The sequence below is a fragment of the Telmatherina bonti genome (assembly GCF_933228915.1).
Source record: "Telmatherina bonti genome assembly, chromosome: 21".
Lineage (NCBI taxonomy): Eukaryota > Metazoa > Chordata > Actinopteri > Atheriniformes > Telmatherinidae > Telmatherina > Telmatherina bonti.
The window spans coordinates 34,846,193-34,868,975 of NC_136630.1; the positions used below are offsets into that span (position 1 = coordinate 34,846,193).

Consider the following 22,783-nt stretch of genomic DNA (forward strand, 5'->3'; position numbering starts at 1 on the left):
TGTTCATTCATCTTCCTCACCTGTTTACTCCTCTTCCTCACCTGTTTACTCCTCTTCCTCACCTGTTTATTCATCTTCCTCACCTGTTTACTCCTCTTCCTCACCTGTTTATTCCTCTTCCTCACCTGTTTCCTCCTCTTCCTCACTTGTTTACTCCTCTTCCTCACCTGTTTCCTCCTCTTCCTCACCTGTTTACTCCTCTTCCTCACCTGTTTACTTCTCTTCCTCACCTGTTTATTCATCTTCCTCACCTGTTTATTCATCTTCCTCACCTGTTTACTCCTCTTCCTCACCTGTTTATTCATCTTCCTCACCAGTTCACTACTCTTCCTCACCTGTTTATTCATCTTCCTCACCTGTTTACTCCTCTTCCTCACCTGTTTACTCCTCTTCCTCACCTGTTTATTCATCTTCCTCACCTGTTTACTCTTCTTCCTCACCTGTTTACTCCTCTTCCTCACCTGTTTATTCATCTTCCTCACCTGTTTCCTCCTCTTCCTCACTTGTTTCCTCCTCTTCCTCACCTGTTTACTCCTCTTCCTCACCTGTTTACTCCTCTTCCTCACCTGTTTATTCATCTTCCTCACCTGTTTATTCATCTTCCTCACCTGTTCATTCATCTTCCTCACCTGTTTCCTCCTCTTCCTCACCTGTTTCCTCCTCTTCCTCACCTGTTTATTCATCTTCCTCACCTGTTTACTCCTCTTCCTCACCTGTTTATTCCTCTTCCTCACCTGTTTCCTCCTCTTCCTCACTTGTTTCCTCCTCTTCCTCACCTGTTTACTCCTCTTCCTCACCTGTTTCCTCCTCTTCCTCACCTGTTTACTTCTCTTCCTCTCCTGTTTATTCATCTTCCTCACCTGTTTATTCATCTTCCTCACCTGTTTACTCCTCTTCCTCACCTGTTTATTCATCTTCCTCACCTGTTTACTCCTCTTCCTCACCTGTTTATTCATCTTCCTCACCTGTTTACTCCTCTTCCTCACCTGTTTATTCCTCTTCCTCACCTGTTTACTCCTCTTCCTCACCTGTTTATTCATCTTCCTCACCTGTTTACTCCTCTTCCTCACCTGTTTATTCCTCTTCCTCACCTGTTTACTCCTCTTCCTCACCTGTTTATTCATCTTCCTCACCTGTTTACTCCTCTTCCTCACATGTTTACTCCTCTTCCTCGCCTGTTTACTCCTCTTCCTCACCTGTTTACTCCTCTTCCTCACCTGTTTATTCCTCTTCCTCACCTGTTTCCTCCTCTTCCTCACCTGTTTCCTCCTCTTCCTCACCTGTTTACTTCTCTTCCTCACCTGTTTATTCATCTTCCTCACCTGTTTATTCCTCTTCCTCACCTGTTTCCTCCTCTTCCTCACCTGTTTCCTCCTCTTTCTCACCTGTTTACTCCTCTTCCTCGCCTGTTTCCTCCTCTTCCTCGCCTGTTTACTCCTCTTCCTCACCTGTTTACTCCTCTTCCTCACCTGTTTACTCCTCTTCCTCACCTGTTTCCTCCTCTTCCTCACCTGTTTCCTCCTCTTCCTCGCCTGTTTCCTCCTCTTCCTCACCTGTTTCCTCCTCTTCCTCACCTGTTTCCTCCTCTTCCTCACCGGTTTATTCATCTTCCTCACCTGTTTCCTCCTCTTCCTCACCTGTTTCCTCCTCTTCCTCACCTGTTTCTTCCTCTTCCTCACCTGTTTATTCATCTTCCTCACCTGTTTACTCCTCTTCCTCACCTGTTTATTCCTCTTCCTCACCTGTCTACTCCTCTTCCTCACCTGTTTACTCCTCTTCCTCACCTGTTTCCTCCTCTTCCTCACCTGTTTCCTCCTCTTCCTCACCTGTTTCCTCCTCTTCCTCACCTGTTTATTCATCTTCCTCACCTGTTTACTCCTCTTCCTCACCTGTTTATTCCTCTTCCTCACCTGTCTACTCCTCTTCCTCACATGTTTACTCCTCTTCCTCACCTGTTTACTTTTCCTCACCTGTCTACTCCTCTTCCTCACATGTTTACTCCTCTTCCTCACCTGTTTACTTTTCCTCACCTGTTTACTCCTCTTCCTCACCTGTTTCCTCCTCTTCCTCACCTGTTTCCTCCTCTTCCTCACCTGTTTATTCATCTTCCTCACCTGTTTACTCCTCTTCCTCACCTGTTTACTCCTCTTCCTCACCTGTTTATTCATCTTCCTCACCTGTTTACTCCTCTTCCTCACCTGTTTACTCCTCTTCCTCACCTTTTTATTCATCTTCCTCACCTGTTTACTCCTCTTCCTCACCTGTTTACTCCTCTTCCTCACTTGTTTCCTCCTCTTCCTCACCTGTTTCCTCCTCTTCCTCACCTGTTTACTCCTCTTCCTCACCTGTTTACTCCTCTTCCTCACCTGTTTCCTCCTCTTCCTCACCTGTTTATTCATCTTCCTCACCTGTTTACTCCTCTTCCTCACCTGTTTCCTCCTCTTCCTCACCTGTTTATTCCTCTTCCTCACCTGTTTCCTCCTCTTCCTCACTTGTTTCCTCCTCTTCCTCACCTGTTTCCTCCTCTTCCTCACCTGTTTACTCCTCTTCCTCACCTGTTTACTTCTCTTCCTCACCTGTTTATTTATCTTCCTCACCTGTTTATTCATCTTCCTCACCTGTTTACTCCTCTTCCTCACCTGTTTACTCCTCTTCCTCACCTGTTTACTCCTCTTCCTCACCTTTTTCCTCCTCTTCCTCACCTGTTTACTCCTCTTCCTCACCTGTTTACTTCTCATCCTCACCTTTTTACTCCTCTTCCTCACCTGTTTACTCCTCTTCCTCACCTGTTTACTCCTCTTCCTCACCTGTTAATTCTTCTTCCCCACCTGTTTACTCCTCTTCCTCACCTGTTTATTCCTCTTCCTCACCTGTTTATTCATCTTCCTCACCTGTTTACTCCTCTTCCTCACCTGTTTACTCCTCTTCCTCACCTGTTTATTCATCTTCCTCACCTGTTTACTCCTCTTCCTCACCTGTTTATTCATCTTCCTCACCTGTTTACTCCTCTTCCTCACCTGTTTATTCATCTTCCTCACCTGTTTCCTCCTCTTCCTCACCTGTTTACTCCTCTTCCTCACCTGTTTATTCATCTTCCTCACCTGTTTACTCCTCTTCCTCACCTGTTTATTCCTCTTCCTCACCTGTTTCCTCCTCTTCCTCACTTGTTTCCTCCTCTTCCTCACCTGTTTCCTCCTCTTCCTCACCTGTTTCCTCCTCTTCCTCACCTGTTTACTTCTCTTCCTCACCTGTTTATTCATCTTCCTCACCTGTTTATTCATCTTCCTCACCTGTTTACTCCTCTTCCTCACCTGTTTACTCCTCTTCCTCACCTGTTTACTCCTCTTCCTCAGCTGTTTACTCCTCTTCCTCACCTTTTTCCTCCTCTTCCTCACCTGTTTACTCCTCTTCCTCACCTGTTTATTCATCTTCCTCACCTGTTTACTCCTCTTCCTCACCTGTTTACTCCTCTTCCTCACCTGTTTACTCCTCTTCCTCACCTGTTTATTCATCTTCCTCACCTGTTTATTCATCTTCCTCACCTGTTTACTCCTCTTCCTCACATGTTTACTCCTCTTCCTCACCTGTTTACTTTTCCTCACCTGTTTACTCCTCTTCCTCACCTGTTTATTCATCTTCCTCACCTGTTTCCTCCTCTTCCTCACCTGTTTACTCCTCTTCCTCACCTGTTTACTCCTCTTCCTCACCTGTTTACTCCTCTTCCTCACCTGTTTACTCCTCTTCCTCACCTGTTTACTCATCTTCCTCACCTGTTTACTCCTCTTCCTCACTTGTTTCCTCCTCTTCCTCACCTGTTTCCTCCTCTTCCTCACCTGTTTCCTCCTCTTCCTCACCTGTTTACTCCTCTTCCTCACCTGTTTACTCCTCTTCCTCACCTGTTTCCTCCTCTTCCTCACCTGTTTATTCATCTTCCTCACCTGTTTACTCCTCTTCCTCACCTGTTTACTCCTCTTCCTCACCCGTTTATTCCTCTTCCTCACCTGTTTCCTCCTCTTCCTCACTTGTTTCCTCCTCTTCCTCACCTGTTTCCTCCTCTTCCTCACCTGTTTCCTCCTCTTCCTCACCTGTTTATTCCTCTTCCTCACCTGTTTACTCCTCTTCCTCACCTTTTTCCTCCTCTTCCTCACCTGTTTACTCCTCTTCCTCACCTGTTTACTCCTCATCCTCACCTTTTTACTCCTCTTCCTCACCTGTTTACTCCTCTTCCTCACCTGTTTACTCCTCTTCCTCACCTGTTTACTCCTCTTCCTCACCTGTTTATTCTTCTTCCCCACCTGTTTACTCCTCTTCCTCACCTGTTTATTCATCTTCCTCACCTGTTTATTCATCTTCCTCACCTGTTTACTCCTCTTCCTCACCTGTTTATTCATCTTCCTCACCTGTTTCCTCCTCTTCCTCACCTGTTTACTCCTCTTCCTCACCTGTTTATTCATCTTCCTCACCTGTTTACTCCTCTTCCTCACCTGTTTATTCCTCTTCCTCACCTGTTTCCTCCTCTTCCTCACTTGTTTCCTCCTCTTCCTCACCTGTTTCCTCCTCTTCCTCACCTGTTTCCTCCTCTTCCTCACCTGTTTACTTCTCTTCCTCACCTGTTTATTCATCTTCCTCACCTGTTTACTCCTCTTCCTCACCTGTTTACTCCTCTTCCTCACCTGTTTACTCCTCTTCCTCAGCTGTTTACTCCTCTTCCTCACCTTTTTCCTCCTCTTCCTCACCTGTTTACTCCTCTTCCTCACCTGTTTATTCATCTTCCTCACCTGTTTACTCCTCTTCCTCACCTGTTTACTCCTCTTCCTCACCTGTTTACTCCTCTTCCTCACCTGTTTATTCATCTTCCTCACCTGTTTCCTCCTCTTCCTCACCTGTTTCCTCCTCTTCCTCACCTGTTTCTTCCTCTTCCTCACCTGTTTATTCATCTTCCTCACCTGTTTACTCCTCTTCCTCACCTGTTTACTCCTCTTCCTCACCTGTTTCCTCCTCTTCCTCACCTGTTTATTCATCTTCCTCACCTGTTTCCTCCTCTTCCTCACCTGTTTCTTCCTCTTCCTCACCTGTTTCCTCCTCTTCCTCACCTGTTTATTCATCTTCCTCACCTGTTTACTCCTCTTCCTCACCTGTTTATTCCTCTTCCTCACCTGTCTACTCCTCTTCCTCACATGTTTACTCCTCTTCCTCACCTGTTTACTCCTCTTCCTCACCTGTTTACTCCTCTTCCTCACCTGTTTACTCCTCTTCCTCACCTGTTTATTCATCTTCCTCACCTGTTTATTCATCTTCCTCACCTGTTTACTCCTCTTCCTCACCTGTTTATTCATCTTCCTCACCTGTTTACTCCTCTTCCTCACCTGTTTACTCCTCTTCCTCACCTGTTTATTCATCTTCCTCACCTGTTTCCTCCTCTTCCTCACCTGTTTCCTCCTCTTCCTCACCTGTTTCCTCCTCTTCCTCACCTGTTTATTCATCTTCCTCACCTGTTTACTCCTCTTCCTCACCTGTTTATTCCTCTTCCTCACCTGTCTACTCCTCTTCCTCACATGTTTACTCCTCTTCCTCACCTGTTTACTTTTCCTCACCTGTTTACTCCTCTTCCTCACCTGTTTATTCATCTTCCTCACCTGTTTCCTCCTCTTCCTCACCTGTTTACTCCTCTTCCTCACCTGTTTCCTCCTCTTCCTCACCTGTTTCCTCCTCTTCCTCACCTGTTTATTCATCTTCCTCACCTGTTTACTCCTCTTCCTCACCTGTTTACTCCTCTTCCTCACCTGTTTACTCCTCTTCCTCACCTGTTTACTCCTCTTCCTCACTTGTTTCCTCCTCTTCCTCACCTGTTTCCTCCTCTTCCTCACCTGTTTACTCCTCTTCCTCACCTGTTTACTCCTCTTCCTCACCTGTTTCCTCCTCTTCCTCACCTGTTTATTCATCTTCCTCACCTGTTTACTCCTCTTCCTCACCTGTTTACTCCTCTTCCCCACCCGTTTATTCCTCTTCCTCACCTGTTTCCTCCTCTTCCTCACTTGTTTCCTCCTCTTCCTCACCTGTTTCCTCCTCTTCCTCACCTGTTTCCTCCTCTTCCTCACCTGTTTATTCCTCTTCCTCACCTGTTTCTTCCTCTTCCTCACTTGTTTCCTCCTCTTCCTCACCTGTTTCCTCCTCTTCCTCACCTGTTTCCTCCTCTTCCTCACCTGTTTACTTCTCTTCCTCACCTGTTTATTTATCTTCCTCACCTGTTTACTTCTCTTCCTCACCTGTTTACTCCTCTTCCTCACCTGTTTACTCCTCTTCCTCACCTTTTTCCTCCTCTTCCTCACCTGTTTACTCCTCTTCCTCACCTGTTTACTTCTCATCCTCACCTTTTTACTCCTCTTCCTCACCTGTTTACTCCTCTTCCTCACCTGTTTATTCTTCTTCCCCACCTGTTTATTCATCTTCCTCACCTGTTTACTCCTCTTCCTCACCTGTTTATTCATCTTCCTCACCTGTTTATTCATCTTCCTCACCTGTTTATTCATCTTCCTTACCTGTTTACTCCTCTTCCTCACCTGTTTATTCATCTTCCTCACCTGTTTCCTCCTCTTCCTCACCTGTTTACTCCTCTTCCTCACCTGTTTCCTCCTCTTCCTCACCTGTTTACTTCTCTTCCTCACCTGTTTATTCATCTTCCTCACCTGTTTATTCATCTTCCTCACCTGTTTACTCCTCTTCCTCACCTGTTTACTCCTCTTCCTCACCTGTTTACTCCTCTTCCTTAGCTGTTTACTACTCTTCCTCACCTTTTTCCTCCTCTTCCTCACCTGTTTACTCCTCTTCCTCACCTGTTTATTCATCTTCCTCACCTGTTTACTCCTCTTCCTCACCTGTTTACTCCTCTTCCTCACCTGTTTACTCCTCTTCCTCACATGTTTACTCCTCTTCCTCACCTGTTTACTTTTCCTCACCTGTTTACTCCTCTTCCTCACCTGTTTATTCATCTTCCTCACCTGTTTCCTCCTCTTCCTCACCTGTTTACTCCTCTTCCTCACCTGTTTACTCCTCTTCCTCACCTGTTTATTCATCTTCCTCACCTGTTTACTCCTCTTCCTCACCTGTTTACTCCTCTTCCTCACCTGTTTATTCATCTTCCTCACCTGTTTACTCCTCTTCCTCACCTGTTTACTCCTCTTCCTCACTTGTTTCCTCCTCTTCTTCACCTGTTTCCTCCTCTTCCTCACCTGTTTCCTCCTCTTCCTCACCTGTTTCCTCCTCTTCCTCACCTGTTTACTCCTCTTCCTCACCTGTTTCCTCCTCTTCCTCACCTGTTTATTCATCTTCCTCACCTGTTTACTCCTCTTCCTCACCTGTTTACTCCTCTTCCTCACCCGTTTATTCCTCTTCCTCACCTGTTTCCTCCTCTTCCTCACTTGTTTCCTCCTCTTCCTCACCTGTTTCCTCCTCTTCCTCACCTGTTTCCTCCTCTTCCTCACCTGTTTATTCATCTTCCTCACCTGTTTATTCATCTTCCTCACCTGTTTCCTCCTCTTCCTCACCTGTTTACTCCTCTTCCTCACCTGTTTATTCATCTTCCTCACCTGTTTACTCCTCTTCCTCACCTGTTTATTCCTCTTCCTCACCTGTTTCCTCCTCTTCCTCACTTGTTTCCTCCTCTTCCTCACCTGTTTCCTCCTCTTCCTCACCTGTTTCCTCCTCTTCCTCACCTGTTTCCTCCTCTTCCTCACCTGTTTATTCATCTTCCTCACCTGTTTACTCCTCTTCCTCACCTGTTTACTCCTCTTCCTCACCTGTTTACTCCTCTTCCTCAGCTGTTTACTCCTCTTCCTCACCTTTTTCCTCCTCTTCCTCACCTGTTTACTTCTCTTCCTCACCTGTTTATTCATCTTCCTCACCTGTTTACTCCTCTTCCTCACCTGTTTACTCCTCTTCCTCACCTGTTTACTCCTCTTCCTCAGCTGTTTACTCCTCTTCCTCACCTTTTTCCTCCTCTTCCTCACCTGTTTACTCCTCTTCCTCACCTGTTTATTCATCTTCCTCACCTGTTTACTCCTCTTCCTCACCTGTTTACTCCACTTCCTCACCTGTTTACTCCTCTTCCTCACCTGTTTACTCCTCTTCCTCACCTGTTTATTCATCTTCCTCACCTGTTTATTCATCTTCCTCACCTGTTTACTCCTCTTCCTCACCTGTTTATTCATCTTCCTCACCTGTTTACTCCTCTTCCTCACCTGTTTACTCCTCTTCCTCACCTGTTTATTCATCTTCCTCACCTGTTTACTCCTCTTCCTCACCTGTTTACTCCTCTTCCTCACCTGTTTATTCATCTTCCTCACCTGTTTCCTCCTCTTCCTCACCTGTTTATTCATCTTCCTCACCTGTTTACTCCTCTTCCTCACCTGTTTATTCCTCTTCCTCACCTGTCTACTCCTCTTCCTCACATGTTTACTCCTCTTCCTCACCTGTTTACTCTTCCTCACCTGTTTGCTCCTCTTCCTCACCTGTTTATTCATCTTCCTCACCTGTTTACTCCTCTTCCTCACCTGTTTACTCCTCTTCCTCACCTGTTTACTCCTCTTCCTCAGCTGTTTACTCCTCTTCCTCACCTTTTTCCTCCTCTTCCTCACCTGTTTACTCCTCTTCCTCACCTGTTTATTCATCTTCCTCACCTGTTTACTCCTCTTCCTCACCTGTTTACTCCTCTTCCTCACCTGTTTACTCCTCTTCCTCACCTGTTTATTCATCTTCCTCACCTGTTTATTCATCTTCCTCACCAGTTTACTCCTCTTCCTCACCTGTTTCCTCCTCTTCCTCACCTGTTTACTCCTCTTCCTCACCTTTTTATTCATCTTCCTCACCTGTTTACTCCTCTTCCTCACCTGTTTATTCATCTTCCTCACCTGTTTCCTCCTCTTCCTCACCTGTTTATTCATCTTCCTCACCTGTTTACTCCTGTTCCTCACCTGTTTATTCCTCTTCCTCACCTGTTTCCTCCTCTTCCTCACTTGTTTCCTCCTCTTCCTCACCTGTTTCCTCCTCTTCCTCACCTGTTTCCTCCTCTTCCTCACCTGTTTACTTCTCTTCCTCACCTGTTTATTCATCTTCCTCACCTGTTTACTCCTCTTCCTCACCTGTTTACTCCTCTTCCTCAGCTGTTTACTCCTCTTCCTCAGCTGTTTACTCCTCTTCCTCACCTTTTTCCTCCTCTTCCTCACCTGTTTACTCCTCTTCCTCACCTGTTTATTCATCTTCCTCACCTGTTTACTCCTCTTCCTCACCTGTTTACTCCTCTTCCTCACCTGTTTACTCCTCTTCCTCACCTGTTTACTCCTCTTCCTCACCTGTTTATTCATCTTCCTCACCTGTTTATTCATCTTCCTCACCTGTTTACTCCTCTTCCTCACCTGTTTATTCATCTTCCTCACCTGTTTACTCCTCTTCCTCACCTGTTTATTCATCTTCCTCACCTGTTTACTCCTCTTCCTCACCTGTTTACTCCTCTTCCTCACCTGTTTATTCATCTTCCTCACCTGTTTCCTCCTCTTCCTCACCTGTTTCCTCCTCTTCCTCACCTGTTTATTCATCTTCCTCACCTGTTTACTCCTCTTCCTCACCTGTTTATTCCTCTTCCTCACCTGTCTACTCCTCTTCCTCACATGTTTACTCCTCTTCCTCACCTGTTTACTCTTCCTCACCTGTTTACTCCTCTTCCTCACCTGTTTATTCATCTTCCTCACCTGTTTACTCCTCTTCCTCACCTGTTTATTCATCTTCCTCACCTGTTTACTCCTCTTCCTCACCTGTTTATTCATCTTCCTCACCTGTTTATTCATCTTCCTCACCTGTTTACTCCTCTTCCTCACCTGTTTATTCATCTTCCTCACCTGTTTACTCCTCTTCCTCACCTGTTTATTCATCTTCCTCACCTGGGGCTTTTTTTTCCAAGCAGATGTTCGAGACGTTTCCAGCAGAAAATACTGTGTGGTTCTGTTTGCATGAAGGATCCTGTGTGTGGTTCTGTTTGCATTGATGCTCTGATGTGGAAACCAGAATAACTGGGTGGGATGCCACTAGACTGCTGTCTGCCTGCGTCAGTCCAGGTGTCCATGCTGCTGCCATGTCTGCAGGATCCATGTGGTCGTCCTGCAGGGAGAATTCATGTGTTTCTGTCCTGACCTGTCTCAGATATTTACATGTTATGTTAAAAAAAATCATGTATCACACACGCACAATGATACTGAGTGGGTTTTCTTTAATGGACATCACACATTCCTCTGGATTGTGTGTTGGGACGTGACTTCCTGCGAGCTGAACAGTCTTTCTGGTGTTTGCAGGCACAACAGCTGGGAGCCGCAGGAGAACATTCTGGACCCAAGGCTGTTGGCAGCCTTTCATAAGAGGTGTGTTTGTCGAACTGCATGATCAGTGAGTGTCAGCTCAGTTGTGCTAAAGTGAAGATAACATGCTGACACATCGGTTGTGTTACAAACAGTTGGAATTACCCAGCAAGCTGGAGCACAAGGAGATAAAGTTGGGTTCATTTATAGGCTGTTTTTTTTTGTTAAAAATGTGAAACGAGATTGATATTCGTGGAGGATGTTGGAGATTTCTTCATTTATCCTCCAAGCTCCACCTCTTCCTGCATCAGGACCAGCAGTGTGGAAGTGTGATGGTCATGTGACCCTCCAGCTGATCTACAGAGGTTTTCCAGCGTTTCCATCTGTCCAGGAGGTTTACAAAAAAGGGGGGGTTTTTTTACACAAAAATATTGATTTTAAAACTGTGAAGCAAAACTTCCAGATATTCCGTTTTTTTCAACCCGACCCCCCCCTCCCCACTCTAGAAATCCACAATGATCCATGATAACACCATAATTTATCACATCTTCATCACCATCACTGTGATGTTGCTAGGAGACGGATGAACACACAGCTAACCCTGCTGATGTGGGGGAGGGATGAAACTACAGCAGAAATGAGACTTCAGACGTTTCCGCTCTGGAAGTAGTGACCATCTGATTCCTAATCACAAAAGATTTCTTCCGTTAGCAAAGCTCAGTCTCCAGCTCTGTGTGTAACTATGACGACGGGGCGACGCTGCATCACCTGTCCAGCTTTCAGTTTCCTGGTATTGTCTCCGTCCTGCGGACTTGCTGCTGTTTTTATGGTTGATTGTTTTCTGTTTGTCAGAGAACAAGAGCGAGAGCTTCTGTTTCAGAAGAAAGGGAAGCGGCCCCGAGGACGACCCCGAAAGATCCTGGTAGGTCTGAACCCGGCCTCTTGTCCTGCCCAGCCCGCCGTCTCTTCTTCACTCGTCGTCTCTTTGTCTCTCAGCCTCCACCAGCTCCAGCCAAGGACAGCCGCTCCTCTTCCTCATCTTCCTCTGGCCTCTCATCGTCGCCTTCCTCCTCTTCTTCAGAGGATGAAGATCACACGAAAAAGGCCAAACCAAGCCCCCACATCCACCCTGTGAAAAGACCCCAGATCCTGTTGGCCAAACCGGATCCGCCCCGTAAGAAGCGTGGGAGGAAGCCACTGCATCCCGACCTGAAAGCTTTACGACAGGCGAAGAGTCGACCTCTTCCTCCTCCTCCTCCTCCTCCACGCCACCACCAGCCAATCAGATCTCCCCGAGACGAGTCGCGGCTTGGCGTAAAGAAGCCGCTGCAGCCTGCCAGCTTCACGTATCCTGGCCTGAGCCGAAGCCCCAGAGATGAAACCGCCGCCTGCTCCCAGACCTCCAGCAGCTCTTTCTGCCAGACTAGACCCGGGTCCCTCGGCTGCGTCTGGACCAGCCGGTCCCTGTCCGCCTCGTCTTCGTCCCCTCACAGCAAATCCAGTCCTTGCAAGCAGACCTCAGACCTCCGCCGAGTTGTTGCAGAAACGGGAAGCAGGGTGGACAGCTTCAAAGCGTCTCTTCTGAAACAAGGTGGCAACACAGCGGCGCACGGAGCGCACGCCGGCTTCCAGTCCCCGATGGCCCAGAGGAGGCAGGATGGCGTGGGGGGTCAGGCCGGACTGGTCCAGCACAAGCAGCACAACTCCAACCTCTCCAAACCATCTTCATCCTCGCCTTCGTCTCGAGACCGAGCCAGTCAGGCGCTGAACCTCCGAGCGCTCAACCTGCAGAGCGTCGGCAAGACGTCTGGCGGCGGCTTCCGGAGCGCTGCCATCGCTATGAAGGCAGGGGGCGGGAACGCCAAGGACACCCGCACACCCGCCGGAGCCCAGCGCTCTGCTCAGACAGCAAGCGGCGCTGCCGAGCTGGGCCGAGGTCCGGTGGTGGGGGGCGGCGTTGGCCGGCAGGACGACCGGAAACACGGGCCGAGCTCCCAGAACCGCAACCTGAATGAGCTCAGCACCGGAGACTCAGACGAGACCAGCAGCAGCGAGTCAGAGCACAACGCCGCCATGTTCCACGATGACAGCAGGCCGAGACTTGGCGATGCCGCCGCCGAGCTGGACACGGAGACCGACTGGAGGCCCACAAGGAGCCTCCTGGAGCATGTCTTCGTCACCGACGTCACGGCCAACTTCGTCACGGTAACGGTGAAGGAGTCGCCGACAAGCGTGGGTTTCTTCAGCTCACGGAACCACTGAGGGACAACAGAAGCAACCCCAATCCGCTCAGGGTTCCCACGCCACTCCCTCGTTCCCAGGTCCAGGTCTATGTCCAGAGACTTGACAGCTCAGATGCAGATCTTTCAGGAGGAACCTGGTGTTTTAAAAAATCGGACCTGGAACCGGAACTGGATCAGAACCAGACAGCTTAAACCGGATCAAAAAACTGTCTTTCATTTAATTTGAAATTTACTTACAAACAAATCCATGCAAACTCTAAGCAGATCCAGATCAGTGACCGGAAACTGGTCTGGGTCCAGTTTCAGACTCGGACTAAAACACCTGGTTCAGATACGGCAAACATTCCTCCAATAGAAAGGAACTTTGAAAGCACACAGTGACCAATCAGAGCAGAGGAGCCACTGGCTCCGCCTCCAGAGGAGCAGCAGTCCACCAGACTGGTGAGCATGCACAGATCTGGTTCTCGTATGGAAAACCAGCAGTGACCTGACATGAAGGAAATGTAAACCAGCAGAGGCGAAGAAACAACGTGTTCTGGAGACATCTGCGTGTGAAGGGGACAAACAAGCTAAGGGTGGATCTTAGCGTCGGTCTGACAGAAACCACTGCATGTTTTTATCTACCTGTCCAGGGTCAGGTCACACCTGGACTCAGTGATGTACCCGTATGAGCGGATCACTGCAGACATGTTGGCAACACGCGTGTCAGCAGCTTCACCACCGTCAGGTGATCACGTTCTCAGGAAAAACTTCTCTTCAGGTTTAGTCTGGGAATTAAAACAGTTGTTAAACTCAGAATATCATTTTGGCACTGCTGGCTTTCCGTACATGCGTGCTGCAACATGCGCGTGCGTGGCGAGGAACGCTTTCAGCCTCTTCTTCTAGAACTGACTGGAACCTTATCCCTGTGTGGTTTTATGGAGAACTCCCCGTCGTCCCAGCAGGTGAATAAACTGGGTTTAAACCTCTCCTGTCCCTCAGGTTCTTTCCGAGCCGGACTGTCGCCGTCTTGGTGGAAATGAGTTAGTCTCGTCCTGCATCCTGACTAAACGTCTTCATTGGGTCTAAAACAAGAGAAGAAGTGTGCCATCAGGTTCTTTGTATCGTCTTCGGACCAAAGGTGTGAGCGTTGTGAACTGTCTTGATCTTGTATTGTGGACAGAATGTCCTGCATTGTGTCCGGTCCAAATCTGAGCTGACTGAGGCATCTCATCTCTTCGATTTGCCAGTTTTGTACTGTTTGAAAACATTTGACATCTCAGTGTCTTCTGGAGTTGAAATATGTGTTAATTTATATTTGTAAATAGATTTTTTCATGATGTAATATCTGATATCTATGTGGTGCTCATGTTGGCCGACTAGCTTCACATTGTAGCCTGTGTGCCTCAGCTGTTTGAAGGAATTGGAAATAAAGCTCAAGTTTTAAAAGCTCAGCGTGGTGCAGATCACATCCTCACCAGCAGGTGTCTCTGTCGGACAGTCAGCAGCAGCTGCTGAATGACAATAAAAAAAGAAATAAATAAAATGTCATAGGATCATAATTTTGCACACATTTCTAAATTCCTCTCCTGAACTTTTTTTTAAAGCTTTATATCAACTCACAATAAGTCATACAATTCACATTGAATATAATTTGCAACAATTTACAAGTTTACAAATTACAGTAATTTACAATTCCTCAAATTTACTCATTTGAGGAAACAAAATAAGCCATTGTTTGAATTTAAGACAGTATAAAATTATATCATTTTCAACGATGTAAAATAACATTAGAAATAGAAGTTTCAGTGGTTGTCCGATTAATGAAGTGCTTAAGTGTGTCCAAGGACAGGATCTGAACTTAAAAGATGAGACTCAGACATTGTTTTATGTAACTCATGTATTGATTGATTCTTCTCTACTATTACTTTTAGGGATGTCACATAGTTTTTAATTTGAAAACCATTTATGGTGGCTTACTGTTATTCCACTTAATTTTATGTATACGATAAGTTGCCATTACAAAAAAATATTTACTATTTTAGATATTTTTCCATACAAGTCATTGTTTAATGAGTGATAAAAGAAAAATGGTTGATTCCATTATTCAATCATTGGAAAACATCTTTCCAAAACATTGTGTGATTGAGCAAGAAAATAAAAGGTGTTCAATTGTTTCATTTTCTCGTACAAAAAATACACGATTGACTTCAAAATTGACCCTTTTGCTTATAGTTTTAACAACAGAGTGAATTTTTGTTAGGTTTTTTTTTTTTAGTACAGTAACTTCATTTTCTGTTATCTTTAGTTTTGTTGGCTTTTTGATATCATATGACATGACCTTTAAGCAGAGCAGCGGTAGAGCTCTGAAGTCGACACAGACCACATGTCCCAAAATCCACCACCAGCCACCAGCCTCAGGAACTGCCAGGTTCCACCAGGCCCAGGATCCATGAGCTTCCACCAGGGGCAGGATCCGCCAGGTGCTTCCAGGCCCTGGATCCATGAGCTTCCACCAGGGGCAGGATCCGCCAGGTGCTTCCAGGCCTTGGATCCACCACCAGCCACTCGGCCCAGCATCCAGGTTCAACCAGGGTGTCGTGTTAGCTATGCCGCTCTGCCATGGAATTTGTTGCCCACACAATAATGATAATGCAATTTCTCTCAAGATCACGGGCCTTTTTCCAAAAAGATGACAGTAAGGCCTGGTTCAGGCAGACTCTGTTAGAAATGACAGAACATGCCTGGATGGACCAGGAAGAAAAAAGAAAAGAATGCATGGGAGAGTTTCAGATATGGAGGAAGCCCCGAGAAGGAAGTGAGGCTTCGTCGTTTTCGATTAGTTTTTTTTTCTCTGTATGATCAGTGCCTCAGTAAATTACGCTTTCTCATTCAATGATGGAGTTGTAATGAAAATCAGAAAATCAGTCAACCAGAAATGGAAACTTTCAAAATCCCTGAACGCGCATTTCTTTTATTCTCTGATGGAAAGCGAGCTGGTCTGAATCAGCAAAATAACGTGTTGCTACGGTGACACCCGCAACCAAGTGATATGAAACTGTTATAATTAGGCGAACTATGTGTGCATGCAAACAAAAATAATGCACACAATATATACATATATATATATATATATATATATATATATATATATATATATATATATATATATGTCTCGTCTCGTCTTCATGCCGCTTATCAGACTTCCCTCTCCCCAGCCACATTTGCCAACCCTGCTGGGGGGATCCCGAGGCGTTCCCAGGCCAGCCGAGAGATATAATCCCTCCAGTGTGTCCTGGGTCTTCCCCGGGGTCTCCTCCCAGAGGGACGTGCCTGGAACACCTCACCAGGGAGGTCCAGGAGGCATCCTGACCAGATGCCCGAGCCACCTCAACTGGTTCCTCTCAATGCGGAGGAGCAGCGGCTCTACTCTGATCTCCTCCCGGATGACCGAGCTCCTCACCCTATCTCTAAGGGTGAGCCCGGCCACCCTGCGGAGGAAACTCATTTCAGCCGCCTGTATATGAGATCTCCTTTCGGTCACGACCCACAGCTCATGACCATATGTGAGGATAGGAACATAGAATGACTGGTAAATCAAGAGCTTCGCCTTCCCTGTTGTGAAGAGGCTTCCTGTTTCCACTAGAACTGTGAGGAAGTGGAGCCAGGGGGCCACTGAGGCGCTGCAGGACTGCTTTGGCACTACAGACTGGGATGTGCTCTGTCAGGACCATGGGGAGGACATCAACAGTTTAACGGACTGCATCACAGACTACATCAACTTCTGTGAGGATGTAGCTGTGCCCACTCAGACTGTCAGCTGTTATCCGAACAACAAGCCCTGGATCACCAGTCAGCTGAAGGGTCTTCTTAATCAGAAGAAGAGGGCTTTTGCGTCTGGTGATAAGGACAAGTTGAAAGAGATACAGGGACAGATCAAGGTCAGACTAAGGGAGTGTAGGAGCGCTTATGGGAGGAAGCTGGAGGCCAAGCTCCAACAGAACAACACCAGAGAGGTTTGGAGGGGTATAAAGTCCATCACTGGCTTCAACACCAAAGCCAAACAACAGGATGGTGGAGAGGACATGGCTGAATGACTCAATCTGCATTTCAACAGATTTAGCCTCTCACCTCCTGTTGCCCCCTCCTCCTCCCCTCCTGTACTCACACTTCCTGGACCGTCTACACACACCTCCCCACAGAGCACTCAGACGGACAATCAACAACCCTCACCTTCAGCCCCCTTGTCCCAGCTCAACACCCCTGCCCCCCTACCTGCCCCCCTGTCGCAGCTCAACACCTCTACCCCCCTACCTGCCCCCCACCCCCACAGAGGAAACGTCCCCTCTGACATTGACAGCCGGCCAGGTGAGGAAGCAGCTGGAAAAGGTTCGTCAGAACAAGTCTCCTGGACCGGACAAAGTCAACCCATGGGTCCTGAAGACTTGTGCTGCTCAGCTGACTGGAGTCCTGCACCTCATCTTCAACCTGAGTCTGAAGCTGGAGAAGATACCGGTGCTATGGAAGACCTCCTGTATAGTACCGGTACCAAAGAGGCCCGTCCCATCTGGCCTCAATGACTTCAGACCGGTTGCACTGACATCTCACGTGATGAAGGTGTTTGAGAGACTCGTCCTGGCCCAGCTGAGACCCCTCGTGTCATCTGCCCTGGACCCTTTACAGTTTGCATATCAGGCTCAACTTAGTGTGGATGATGCTGTCATCTATCTTCTGCAGCGTGCTCACTCACACCTGGATAGTGTTAAAGGCTCGGTGAGAATCATGTTTTTTGATTTCTCGAGTGCCTTTAACACTATTCAGCCTGTTTTGATGAGTGACAAGCTGCTCGGGATGGGTGTCAGCTCCTCCACTGTCTCCTGGATTGCTGACTACCTGTCTGGCAGGCCTCAGTATGTGCGGCTGGGGAACACCCTGTCTGATACTGTGGTCAGTAATGTAGGAGCTCCGCAGGGCACTGTCCTGTCTCCTTTCCTGTTCACTCTGTACACCTCTGATTTCCAGTACAGCTCCGGGTCCTGCCACCTGCAGAAGTTCTCTGATGACTCTGCGGTGGTGGGGTGTATCGGGGATGGACAGGAGATGGAGTACAGGACACTGATTGCAGACTTTGTGAAGTGGTCCCAGGCTAACCATCTGCTCCTGAATGTGGACAAGACAAAGGAGCTGGTCATCGACTTCAGGAGAAAGAGGACACCAGTGGAGCCCATCACCATCCAGGGCTCAGAGGTGGAGATAGTGGACTGCTACAAATATCTCGGAGTCCATGTGAACAGCAGACTAGACTGGAGGGACAACTGTAATGCTGTTTACAAGAAGGGCATGAGCAGACTGTACTTCCTGAGGAAGCTCAGGTCTTTCAATGTGTGCAGTAAACTGCTGGAGATCTTTTACCAGTCTGTGGTCTCCAGCGCCCTGTACTTCGCTGTGGCCTGCTGGGGCAGCAGGACATCCAAAAGGGACATCTCTCGGATTGACAAACTGATCCGCAAAGCTGGACAGGTGGTTGGCTGTCAACTGGAGACATTTGTGACAGTGAGGGACAGGGGGACTCTGGACAAACTGCTCTCTATTATGGACAATCCTGCTCATCCACTCCACCGGACTGTAGAGGGGCAAAGGAGCTCCTTCTCCAAAAGACTTTTACAGCTGCGCTGTCACAGTGAGCGCTACAAGAACACATTCATACCATTCTCTATACAGATGTACAATAACTCCCCACTTTGTGACAGATAACTAACATTCATTTCAAAGCCTCTGTGTAAACTGGCACTGCATTTAGTCACATGTTGTATATATTGTAAATTTCTAAATTTCCATATTCTATATTGCCAATTTTACTTTAGATAGTTTTATTTATCTTTTATCTTTGTAAAAGTGTACATATTCCAGATTGCTTTATGGATAGTACCTATTCTATTTTATTATTATTATTTACTTTTTTTTTCTCTTACCTACTATTGCTGTTCTATTTCTTCCTCTATTGCTGTTCTGAGCTACTGTGACAACAGAATTTCCCTTGTGGATGAATAAAGTCTGTCTAAGTCTAAGTCTTCGGCTCAGCTCCTTCTTCACCACGACAGACCGGCGCAGAGCCCGCATTACTGCAGACGCCACAGCGATCCGTCTGTCGATCTCGCGCTCCATCCTTCCCTCACTCGTGAACAAGACCCCGAGATATTTAAACTCCTCCACTTGAGGCAGGACCCGACTCCCGACCCGCAGAGGGCAATCCACCCTATTCCGGCTGAGGACCATGGTCTCAGATTTGGAGGTGCTGATTCTCATCCCAGCCGCTTCACACTCGGCCACGAATCGCTCAAGCGAGAGCTGGAGATCACGACCAGATGAAGCCAACAGGACCACGTCATCCGCAAAAAGCAGGGACCTAATCCTGAGGCCACCAAGTCGGATCCCCTCAACACCTCGGCTGCACCTAGAAATTCTGTCCATATAAGTTATGAACAGAATCGGTGATAAAGGGCAGCCTTGGCGGAGTCCAACCCTCACTGGAAACGAATCTGACTTACTACCGGCAATGTGGACCAAGCTCTGACACCTGTCGTACAGGGACCGGACAGCTTGTACAAGGGGGTCCGGTACCCCATACTCCCGGAGTACCCCCCACAGGAGCCCCCGGGGGACACGGTCGAATGCCTTCTCCAGGTCCACAAAACACATGTAGACTGGTTGGGCAAACTCCCATGCCCCCTCCAGGACCCCAAAGAGGGTATAGAGCTGGTCCACTGTTCCGCGACCAGGATGAAAACCACACTGCTCCTCCTCAATCCGGGATTCGACTATCCGGCGGACCCTCCTCTCCAGGACCCCTGAATAGACCTTACCAGGGAGGCTGAGGAGTGTGATTCCCCTGTAATTGGAACACACCCTCCGGTCCCCCTTCTTAAAAAGGGGGACCACCACCCCAGTCTGCCAATCCAGCGGTACTGCCCCCGATGTCCATGCGATGCTGCAGAGGCGTGTCAGCCAGGACAGCCCCACAGCATCCAGAGCCTTAAGGAACTCCGGGCGGATCTCATCCACCCCCGGGGCCTTGCCGCCAAGGAGCTTTTTGACCACCTAAGCGACTTCAGCCCCAGAGATAGGAGAGTCTACCCCTGAGTCCGCCAGCTCTGCTCCCTCATGGGAAGCCGTGTTGGTAGGATTGAGGAGGTCTTCGAAGTATTCCTTCCACCGACCCACAACGTCCCGAGTTGAGGTCAGCAGCTCCCCACCTCCACTGTACACAGTATTGATGGAGCACTGCTTCCCCCTCCTGAGCCACCGGATGGTGGACCAGAATCTCCTCGAAGCCGTCCGGAAGTCTTTCTCCATTGCCTCGCCGAACTCCTCCCATGCCCGAGTTTTTGCCTTGGCGACAGCCGAAGCCGCATGCCGCTTAGCCCGCCGGTACCCATCAGCTGTCTCCAGAGTCCCACAGGCCAAGAAGGCCCGATAGGACTCCTTCTTCAGCTTGACTGCATCCCTCACTGCTGGTGTCCACCAACGAGTCCTGGGATTACCGCCACGACAGGCACCAACGACCTTACAGCCACAGCTCCGGCCGGCCGTCTCAGCAATAGAGGCACGGAACACAGCGCATTCGGACTCAATGTCCCCTGCCTCACTCGGGACATGGTTGAAGCTCTGCTGAAGGTGGAAGTTGAAGCTCGCTCTGACGGGGGACTCAGCCAGATGTTCCCAGCAGACCCTCACAACACGTTTGGGCCTGCCAGATCTGACCGGCTTCCTCCCCCACCATCTGAGCCAACTCACCACCAGGTGGTGATCAGTTGACAGCTCCGCCCCCCTCTTCACCCGAGTGTCCAAGGCATGTGGCCGCAGGTCCGACGATACGACTACAGAATCGGTCATGGAACTGTGGCCCAGGGAATCCTGATGCCAGGTGTACATATGGACACTCTTATGTTGGAACATGGTGTTCGTTATGGACAATCCATGACGAGCACAGAAGTCCAATAACAAAACACCATTTGGGTTCAGAGGGGGGACACCATGCCTCCCAATCACTCCCCTCCAGGTCTCACTGTCATTGCCCACGTGAGCATTGAAGTCCTCCAGCAGAAAAATAGAGTCCCCAGAAGGAGCACCCTCCAGCACTCCCTCCAAGGACTCCAGAAAGGGTGGGTACTCTGAACTGCTGTTCGGCGCATAAGCACAGACAACAGTCAGAACCCGTACCCTGCTCGGCGCCTCTCACCATGAGCAACTCCAGAGTGGAAGAAGGTCCAGCCCCTCTCGAGGGTTCTGGTTCCAGAGCCCAAGCCATGCGTTGAGGTGAGTCCAACTATATCTAGCCAGAACCGCTCAACCTCGCGCACAAGCTCAGGCTCCTTCCCCACCAGAGAGGTGACGTTCCACGTCCCTAGAGCCAGCTTCTGCAGCTGGGGATCGGACCACCTGGGTCCCCGCCCCTTGCTGCCGCCCAGCTCACACTGCACCCGACCCCTACGGCTCCTCCCGCAGATGGTGAGCCCACGGGAGGTGGGGCCCATGTAACCCTTTCGGGCTGAGCCCGACCGGGCCCCGTGGGCGAAGGCCCGGCCACCAGACGCTCGCTCTCATACCCCACCTCCAGGCCTGGCTCCAGAGGGGGGTGCCGGTAACCCGAGTCCGGGCAAGGGAACATTCATGCCCAGGTTGGTCGTCATCATAGAGGTCGATGAGCCGTGCTTGGTCTGGTCCCTCCCCAAGACACCTGTTTGCCATGGGTGATCCTACCAGGGGCATAAAGCCCCAGACAACATAGCTGCTAGGATCTTCGGGACGCGCAAACCCCTCCACTATGATAAGGTGACGGCTCAGGGAGGGGGGTGACGGCTCAGGGAGGGGATATATATATATATATATATATATATATATATATATATATATATATATATATATATATATATATATATATGTATATTGTGTGTGCATTATTTTCGTTTGCATGCACACATAGTTCACCTAATTATATATATTATATACATATACATATATATATATATATATATATATATATATATATATATATATATATATACATGTGTGTGTATATATATATATATATATATATATATATATATATATATATATATATATATATATATACATTTTAAATGTTTAAGATGATTCAATATCCTGGCTCTTTTCACCGGCCCATTCAATATATATATATATATATATATATATATGTGAATAGAATATATATATATATATATATATATATATATATATATATATATATATATATATATATTCTATTCACATATATATATATATATATATATATATATATATATATACATGTGTGTGTATATATATATATATATATATATATATATATATATATATATATATATATACATTTTAAATGTTTAAGATGATTCAATATCCTGGCTCTTTTCACCGGCCCATTCAATATATATATATATATATATATATATATATATATATATATATTCTATTCACATAGAATATATATATATATATATATATATATATATATATATATATATATATATTTATATATTGAATGGGCCGGTGAAGAGAGCCAGGATATTGAATCATCTTAAACATTTAAAATGTGACATTGCACTTCTTCAAGAAACCCACCTACTGGTTAAAGATCAAATTAAACTTAAAAAAGGCTGGGTCGGTAACGTATTCCACTCCAGTCTCAATTCCAAAACTTGTTGAACAGCCATCCAAATACACAAGAAAATCCAATTTAAGGTGACCACTATTAAGGCCTGACCCACAAGGTCGATTTGTGATGGTCACAGGAGTACTCTTCCGTAAGCCGGTAGTGTTGGTGAATATCTATACCCCAAATTAGGATGACGATAAATTTATAGGTAAAATGATCTCATTGATCCCAAATCTGGATTTACACCAACTAATTCTTGGTGGTGACTTAAACTGTGTGATACACCCATTGCTCGACCGCTACAACCCAAAGTTTGCAAATCTCTCTAAAAAGGCTAAACTTCAGTTAGATTTCATGGATGAGACAGGGCATGTTGACCCTTGGCGTTCCTTTTCCCACAGAGCGAGTCCTTCTCTTACTTGTCCCCTGTTCATCATTCATATAGTCAAATAGATTATTTTTTCATTGACCAAAACTTTCTCCCTTATGTTACAAAAATTGAATACTTGTCCATTGTTGAATCAGACCATGCCCCAGTATTGTTAGAT

The 22,783-nt window shown here is 47.3% G+C and overlaps 1 protein-coding gene across 1 annotated transcript in view; it reads left to right on the forward strand.

The window, feature by feature from the left end:
• The window catches only part of LOC306771222 (chromobox protein homolog 2-like), a 28,524-nt gene extending 14,483 nt beyond the window's left edge, over window positions 1–14,041 (forward strand). The window contains exons 3-5 of the mRNA XM_079260339.1: window positions 10,341–10,406; window positions 11,196–11,265; window positions 11,340–14,041. Coding sequence (XP_079116465.1) covers window positions 10,341–10,406; window positions 11,196–11,265; window positions 11,340–12,605 — 1,402 coding nt within the window. The 3' untranslated portion in view covers window positions 12,606–14,041. The remainder of the gene's footprint in view (window positions 1–10,340; window positions 10,407–11,195; window positions 11,266–11,339) is intronic.
• Window positions 14,042–22,783: the final 8,742 nt, after the last annotated feature.